Below are 8816 nucleotides of genomic sequence, written 5' to 3'. Positions count from 1 at the left end.
CCTCCCCATGTGGGTGGCCTTCTGTCCAGGCCACTGGCCGGCTGCGGCCCTGACGACCAAGGTCAGTCCTGCGCGTCCACTCGGCTGGCCGCGGCGCCCGCCTGTTTGGTCGAATGTTATTCCGGATGTTTCTGCGGCAGTGTCTGGGCATGATGGACGTCTCCGTCATGGGCTCGGAGGGGAGTGATGGTCTTCCATCGTGCAGGGCCGGGGGGTCACCCATCGGCTGGGGGCCTGAGCAGGACGACAGACTGACTTGCCCTGGGGGACAGGGACGTCCCACCGACGCCTCCAGACCAAACTGCCGTTTCCTGGCGAGTCCAGCCGCCGGCCTCCAGAGCTGCACTGTCCAGGCCTCACAATGGCCTCAGCCAAGTCCTTCTCCGTACGCTCATCCCGTAGGTTCTGGGGCTCTGCACGCCCTGACATGGTGGCCACAGGGACCGTCCCCACGGGCATGTCTGGTCCACAGCCACTGCTCCGGGCCCTCCTGACAGTGGCTCGAGACAGCAGAGGCCCCCGCCAGGCTGCCCTGGCAGAGACGCCCGCCCTCGGGGCCCGGCGTGCACCTGAGCGAGTCCGCAGGCTGCAGGGCCCGCAGGAGGTGACAGACACCACTAAACAATGAACGGCCCACGCGGACGCCCGGCGCCTCAGCTTCGAAGGCAGGACCGGAGGGACGCGGGCGAGGGCAAGTCTCCGCCTGGAGGAGTGACCCGCATCCCAGGCCCTGTCGCCTGCGCCCTGCCCCTGGCCGGGGCCAGCGCCGTGACGTCCTGGGGACTGGCCCTCGCCGGGCAGCTGTGGCGTTTCCGGTGCCGAGGTCGTCCTCGGGGGACATCTGTGCTGGAGACACAAGTCCTGGGAAACACCCGTGGCTTCAAAACGCAGGCGTCGGGGGGAGAGGGAGCCCCCGTGAGTCGTGAGAACGGACGGCGTCTGCGGCCACGAGGAGGGGACGGCGTCTGCGGCCACGAGGAGCGGCCGGCAGTCGGGGGGCTCCCGCCGTGCCCGCCCCCTGCTCCCCGAGTCGTTGGCACCTCGTGGCTGCTGCACGCGCCCCGAACCCCAGGACAGGGCGCAGACCGTGCGTGGAGACCCCAGCGAGTTCTCCACGCCGACCACCCGCCTCTGCCCAGCCCGCGGTCAGGAAGTGGGCGTCCTGGGCCCCGGGGGTCTACTCTGGCCCCTGCCGCTCGCCCCCAGACGCCCCACCGTCCTGTGCTGGTTCGAGACCCGCCTGGTCCCGGAGGTCACACGGACGAGCAGGTGTGTGGACCTGTCGGGTCGTGTCACTTCGGGCGTGCGGGTGAGGCTCACCTCGCCGCGGCCTGTGCCTGGGTCCTCGGCGGTGTTTGCCGTGGCGGGGCACGTGCCCCCGGGGCCGAGGGGGAGGGGCGGGGCAGGGCGACACCACGCCGTCTGCAGGCGAGGGGGGTGGGCGGGGTGGTTCTTTTCTGCGTCTGAGACGTGAGGGATTGGAACGTCCCGCGTGGAAAGGGGCAGCATCGGGCAGGTGGGTTTGAGGCCCCAGCTCACGTCAAGTGCGTCTAGGACAAAGGGACTTCCCGTGGCCCGGGGTGGGCACAGCCAGAGTGTCCGGCGGGGCGTCAGCGGGAGGCGGCGCTCCCAGCCTGGGCCTTGGGGTTGTCCGAGGTCCGTGTGCCCACGACCCACGGCACAAAACCCCACAGCGGGAGGAGGGAGCCACCGTGAGCGAGGGCCAGCGAGAGGCCGGACGCCGCGGTGTGGGCGGGACAAGGGGCTCTCTGTGAAGTGACCGCACCGGTGAGGAGGTCACGGGCTCCTCCGAGGGCAGGTGGTGGGCACTCCCAGGCCGGTGGCTCCTTCGCTGGAAGGCGAAAGCCACTCTGCCCATTGTTTCTGCTCATCCAGGCGAACACGCCTTTGAAATCGCAGAAGTCAGACCGTGAAGGGGAAGTCGCCGTGGGGACACACAATCTCATTAGCTGTCCTGTAACCCTATCTCCGCCTGGCTCTCTCCCACGCCCCGGATTCTTCCTCTGTTCCCTCCTTAAGTCCAAACGTGGAAAAAAAACCACCGCGCAGACCGTCTGTCTCGGAGGATTTGCGACCTCGCTCTCCAGCAGGTTCGCCTCCCATAGACTCATAAACATTCCGTGCAGGTCAGCACGTTTCTTACGTCCACAAGGGCATCGAGGCCTGAGGTTATTGGAGGTCAGCTGAGGGCATGGCGGGCGGCCCCCTCCCGGGGACCACCGGCCCCCTCGTCCGTGGGATGCCCGTCCCTGAGTCCCAGGCACACTCGTGGGTGGACGGAAGGGGCCGTTCTCTCGTGTTCTCCCCACGCGTTTGACGGTCGTGGGCAGCGGGGAGGCCTCGGGCGGGGTCGTCCACGCCCGTCGATTCAGGAGCCGCTGCAACATGGCGGGGGGAGGGGTCGGCATCGCGTCAACTTCGCCACAGTCCACGGGATGTGGGAAAATACAGGCCCCGATTAGGCAGCGAGAAAGTGAGTGTCTCACCACGGTTCCTGGGACGGAATGAGGCGGCCAAGCTCTTTGACGAGATCGAGAAATGGATACAATTCTCGCTGGACGAGGAGGAGGGGGCGGACATGAGTGACCCGCTGCGGGAATGAGGGCCGACGTAGGCTCACGCTCAGGCAGTGCCCGCCACTCCTCTGCCCGCAGACTGCAGGACAGACGCTGGGCGCCGAGGCCGGCGCGGGCCACATCCTGGCGAGGGGACCCGCCAGGCTCACTCCAGATGCAAAGGGTGCTCTGAATGGTCTCGTGCTTAGTGAGGAAATCGGAATCGTGGGAGAAAACAGACGTCCCTCGAATGTGAAGCCGCCCTGTGTCCACACGGCTTCGCCGGTGGATTACACGAGACCTTTCGGGGGAATGTTCCGCGTGCCCCACGGGTGTGTCCCAACAACCAGGAGAGGAGGGAGCGCTTTCCAGTTTTGAGGGGACCAGCGTTCCCCTGACGCCAAAACCGGACAAAGGCGTTTTGAGGAGAAGCTGCAGACCCGTGTTCAGCACGGACGCAGACACGGAGCCCCTAAGCGTCGGCAGGCCAAGGCCAGCGTCTCCCGAGCATAACATTAAAGTGTCGTGTGCAGCTGTGTCTACATGATAACGCGTGCCGTCCGTGTCTGTGGCCGATCTAGAGCTGATTCTCTGTGTGTCTCTACCTCATCTGTGTATCTATCTATCACCTACCTATCTATCTGCTCTCAACTATCCATCATCTATCTGTCTGTCTGTCTCTCTGTCTGTCTATCTATCTATCACCTATCTATCTATCTATCTATCTCTCATCTATCTATCTATCATCTATCTATCTATCTATCTATCTATCTATCTATCTATCTATCTATCTATCTATCTATCTATCATCTATCTATCTCTCATCTATCTATCTATCATCTATCTATCTCTCATCTATCTATCTATCTATCATCTATCTGTCTATCTATCTATCATCTATCTATCTATCTCTTATCTATCTATCTATCTATCTATCTATCTATCTATCTATCATCTATCTATCTATCATCTATCTATCATCTATCTATTATCAGTGCATGTCTACACTGACCTCTCTGTCCCCCGCCTGACGTCCCTGTTCGAGCCCTCCAGCCAGAGCCCCGGCCCCACCACAACCAACCAGGCAGAGCTGGACCTGTCCCCTGAGGGCCGGCCACTGTCCCTTCATTCTTGTGGGTGGGCCTAGAGGCCACTGTGCCCGGTGAAGGGGGTCGCAGACGAGGACAGATACTGTCTGATTTCCCTTGCACGGGGAACCTAAAGAACAAAACGAAGAAACAGACAAAACAGAAATGGACTCCTAGCCACGGGACAAGCCGCCGCCGCCCAAGGGAGATGGCGGGCCCAGGGGGAGGAAGGGGGCGGGGCACGGCTGCCGCCAGGCCTCAGCCAAGCCGGGCCGTGTCGCACGGCCCAGGAGGGAGCCTGCCCTGTGTCCCCTCCCGCGGGGGGCGGGGGGCGGCCTGTGGCCTCCCTGCGGATGTCGTGTTAGATTTCAGAGCTGCAGCTGCCGGGGCCTTTGATCAATTACTGTCCCCGAAGCAAAGCCAGCGAGTTTACAGGAGGTTTAACATCACAGTGACTAAGTCTTACCCGCTAATCATGTAAAGAACCTGGCACCAACGGCTGTAAAATTAATACTTCTTTCAAGGGCGGATGACACATTAAAAAAAACGGACCGAAACACTTCAAAAGGGTGAAACCGTGGAGAACATTCTGTGCCCACAATGCAATTACGCCGTGGCTCCAGGAGAACAATTTCATTAGGAAATTCACATGTCTGGGTATTAAGAGATGTCACGGTAAGTCTCCCGCGGGCCATGCGAACGCAATGTGATTAGGGAAGCGGCTTTTCCCGCAGGTAACGAGGTCACCGGTACATTCCCGGGCTGAATGGACGGAATCCCTGGTAGCCGGGCGTTCGCACCCGTGAAAGCTGCCGTTTCCGAAGGCTCGGCCAAATAGAGTAGAAACACCCCCCGTCGAAACTAGCCGGTCGACCTCCACGAAGCCGAAACGCCAGCCCGCGTGGCCCCGGGCAGACCCTGCCGCCCGTGGGCGACCGGCGGACAGGACGACATTTCCGTGAACTTTGACGAGAGGCGTTAGGGTGCGCTCCCTCTGAACCCGAGGTCTCTGACCCACGTTCACAGGCGGACACGTCACATCACTGGGCAGCGAAAACCGCGGGGAGCGAGTGGTTGGCTGGGAGGCGCGGTGTGTGGGAGCCCGTCCTACCCCCCCACCTCCCCGAACCATTTTCTTCTCCAGTTTTTCAAACAAGCGATCCGTCCCCATCGTCTCACACTCAGCTCGCACTTAGAAATAAAACAAGGGCGTGGAGAAACGGCCCGAGGGCTGAGGAGAAGCCAAACACTGTCGGCTGAGTTTTCAAAATCCGCACCTTGCAACCATGATGACCAAGGATCGCGTCTCATGTTTACTCATTCAGTGCATTTGGGGATGAGGAAGTCCTCACACCGAATCTAAAGAAGGGGTTCTCCTCCAGTTAGCACGAACCCCCAAAAGCCTTCAGGGTGAAGTGTCGTAAACTGGCCAGGGGTTCCGTCTGCACTGGAAAAGGGGAAAAGGTAAAAGTGAACGAGGTAAGCGTCCCGTGCAAGACACGGGAGACGGGACGCACGGGACGACCAGCGACGGTCACCGTGGACGGAGGTGGGGCCGAAAGGGTCGCCCCCCACGAGGAGAGCTCTGGGGCACCCGGCTCCACCCGCCGCCGCCCCCGTGTCGAGCCCAAATAAAAACGCTTTCCGGTCACCGAAGACGAACGACCTCGACACGAAAAGCTAACAAAATAGGATGAGAAAGTGACATTGCGGTCCGTCACACTCCTGGGCAGACGGGGAAAAATCACGGCCGACATAGCAGTGCTTTTAAAATGCGAACAGTGCAAAATGAACGTTTTAGATTGATTCCAGGTGTGCGAGGTGTTTCCACATTAGGGGGGAAAAAAATCAAATAATGTAATTTGCAACCTTAACTTCACGAGGGAGGAAAATCACGTAATCGGAGCAAAAGATGCGGAAGCATCATTCAATTTTCTTAAATTCGATATGAATTTAAAGAAACGGAGCCATTTCTGCTGCGAAGCATGTTCAGAAAATGCAAATCAGCAGCTCAAAAGCAGCTGGTGGCTGACAGGATGGCCAGGCTCACGGGGATTCTGCTTCTGCGGGCGCGTTCCTCGCCGGGTCCGGAGACCTAAGAGGATCATGGCAGCGTCGTCACCGTGACGGAGGTGGTCCTGGGACATTCGAGGACACGGAGGAAAGACCTGGAAAGCTCTGGAAGAGACTCGGGGTGGCCAGTCGTAGCCGGCTCGGGCTGGCACGGCGGCCACCTGCCAGCATCGAGCTGCCTGGGGACACTGAGCATGATGGAAAAGCCACCTTTCCCCACGTAAGACAGTGCCGAAAGCCGCACTCTAGGTCACGCGCCTAAACCTGGCGCGGGCGGGACAGACGCCGTGAGTGGCCCCGGGCATGGAAACGTAGCCGTGGGCCGTGTGGGCGTCGGCGGTGGCGGCTGGGGTGGACTCGGCTGGTGGCCGTTCTTTCTCCGAGCTCGAAGCCCCGCAGGTTTCGAGCCGTCTGCGCCCAAAACCTATTTCCCGTGGGCTCTGTTGTTTTTAGTCCGTGCGGTGGCAGAATGTGAAGTTTTTCATATGGATGAAAAATGTCAAAAATGTCAATATTAGCATGTTATGAAGTACGGGGACGTTCCTTAAACTAATGAAAGCTGGCGACAAACAGTAAGAGTCAATATCATCCCCAACCGCCCAGCCTGGGAAGATTTGCCTTTGAGAGGAGGACGATAAAGGGTCACAACCTCCATTTTCCAGGGTGATCCAGGGCCTCGAAAACGCGGTCGGGCGAGAAAAGCAAACACAGAGCCGGTGGGTTTATTTACTCGGTGCCCGGTCGTCCGTGAGGGGCAGTGGGACGGGCTCCGGCCTCATCGGGGCCTGTCCTCGCTGCTCCTTCGGGTCATCTGCTGCCGGGTCACCTCGTGCTTGCGGTCTCGGCCCGGGGGGTCTCTGGATCGGCCGTGGCCCCCGCGGCCCCTGCGGCCCCGCCTCCTGTCCCTGCGCATGGCATCGATGCGCCAGGACCTGGGCCCTGGGTGAGCTCGTGGCTGTTGCAGACCCCTTGGCGGGGGGGCGGGGGTGGGGGACACGAGGGACACGGGGGCTTCAACATGGCTGCTCCTTTGACCCATCCCGTGTTGCGACAGCCCCCAGCATCGCGAGGGGGCCGGTGGGAGGACAGGACGACACCCGCACAAGCCTTTACCCACGAACGAGCGCCAGGCACTGTGCGAAATCGAACAGAAACGGGAGGGGGAGTGTGGGCAGGGCGGGGAGGCCCGGAGCGTCAGGGCTAAGGCTGGACGGTCAGAGACTCAGGCCTGGAGGCCAGAGGCCAAGGCAGGAGCCCGTGCCCTCTCCGGTGACCCAGCATGGACACTGCCAGGGTGACGGCCCCTCCCCTGCACCCGACAGTGTGGAAGCCGGCGCTGCTGTGACGTGTCCTCGTGCCCCCGGCCACCCAGGGATGGACACGAACTCCCGCGGGCTGAGAGCGAGCGCCGGTCGCAAGGTGGCTGCACCGTCCCCTGGCACTAGCGAGGCCTGGGGGGCCGGGCGCGTCCCCGTCCCCAGGAGAAGCCCCCGGGGCCCCGTTGCCATGTGCTCCCTCTCGACACCTCAGAGGCCAAAGCGAGCACCAGCCCCATCTCCCCCCTGATTCCCTGTCAGATGGAACGAAGCCACGGGGACCCCAGGCTGGGCCTCGCTGGCCTCGCGATCCGTGGCCCATCTGGAGGGGGGCCTCACCCACGCCCCACAGCCTCACCCACCCTGTCCCCTCCCAGCTGGCCTGCCGCCTCGACCCACAGGCCCCTCCCCTGGGATGTTCGCAGCCACCCCGAGGGACACGATGACATGACGTCCCTCCCTGTCGGCACCGAGCTGCACGGAACTTCCGGGGCTTCCCAGGCCGCCCGCAACCCTCAGATTCGCCGGCCCCCCTCGCGTCCCCGGGAGCCCCTCACGCTCCTGTGTCAGCCCTCATCTGAGCATCACGCCCGGCGTCCACCGCGGGGTGCCAGCCTCGAGCCCGGGCCCTGCACCTACGGCCGATGCCTCGTGGTCCCTGCTGTGGGGTCCACAGCGACTCTGGGGAGGGGGACGGCCGCGTCCCCACTTCACAGGTGAGGAAACAGGCGGGAGGGGCCCCCGGGCCGGGTTCTCCCAGGGGTGGGGCTGCCACCCTCACGCGCAGCTCCCCGCCCGCTTTCTCCGCTCTGGGCCTCGGTCCGTGGCAGCTGTGCTTGTGCCGCGCCTGCCCCCTCCCTTCTCTCCCAGGGGGCTGCCTGATCCTCCGGGGGCCTGTTCTGAGCCCCCCTCCGCCAACGCCCCTGGGCCTCCCGCCCTGCGCAGCGGACAGAAGACCCGGGCACGGGGCAAACTCTTCGCCCCAGAACCAGCTGGGGTGCCGCAGTGGGTCTCTGGCCCATCCGACAGCACCTGGACGGGGTCTCAAAGCCTCCAAACTGCCCCGAACCCCCGACCCCACCGCCCACCCCGCCTCCCACGCGGCTGCCCAGACGGGAGAGAGGACGCGGGGCCGGTCGGAGCCGGGCAGGAATTTTATTGAAAGTTCACAGATAACAGCTCTGAGCAGGAGCGCGGCTAAGGTGGGGCTGGGTCGGGAGGTCAGAGGGAGTCCCCAGAAGCCGGCAGCCCCCTACACTGGACGCTCCCACAGAAGCCCTTCTTGCTGGGTGTCAGGACTGAGGGGTCACAGGAAGGCAGGGGGTGCAGCCATTGGAAGGCGAGTTGCAGCGGCCCAGGAGGAAACCGCGGACCCCAGAAGCGGCAGGAGGACCTGGAGGCGGGGGGTGGCCGTTCGGAGCTTCTGACGCCTCGCTGCCCGCCACACAGCTTCGGGGGGGCCCAGGGCCGGTGCCCCGCCCCGCCCCCGCCTTGGCATCCTGCGTCCACGAAGCGAGTGGGCTCGCGCTCCGCCTCCAGGCGGGCGGCGGGCCTAGTAGTCGGTGAGCGGGTACCGCAGGAAGATGAACACCAGGATGATGCAGGAGGCGGCCAGCGCGGAGCTGGTGATGTTGAACAGCCGGGCCGTCTTGGCGTCTTCCACCGCTCCGTTCAGGTCGTTGAGAAGCTTCTTGTCCCGGACCTGCGGCCGCAAAGAGGGGTGAGCTGCAGGGCGGACGCGGCGCCGCTGGGCAGCTCGGGGG

General features: G+C 63.0%; 1 protein-coding gene across 1 annotated transcript in view; it reads right to left on the bottom strand.

Moving 5' to 3' along the window:
- Positions 1-8189: 8189 nt before the first annotated feature.
- Positions 8190-8816, bottom strand: part of IFITM10 (interferon induced transmembrane protein 10) — an 18469-nt gene continuing 17842 nt past the window's right edge. Inside the window, exon 4 of the mRNA XM_023537367.1 lies at positions 8190-8755. Coding sequence (XP_023393135.1) covers positions 8606-8755 — 150 coding nt within the window. The 3' untranslated portion in view covers positions 8190-8605. The remainder of the gene's footprint in view (positions 8756-8816) is intronic.

The sequence above is a fragment of the Pteropus vampyrus genome, unplaced genomic scaffold (assembly GCF_000151845.1).
Source record: "Pteropus vampyrus isolate Shadow unplaced genomic scaffold, Pvam_2.0 Scaffold187, whole genome shotgun sequence".
NCBI classification, from domain to species: Eukaryota; Metazoa; Chordata; class Mammalia; order Chiroptera; family Pteropodidae; genus Pteropus; species Pteropus vampyrus.
The sequence above is the reverse complement of the archived record's forward strand: the minus strand, read 5'-3'. Positions and strand labels throughout refer to the sequence as shown.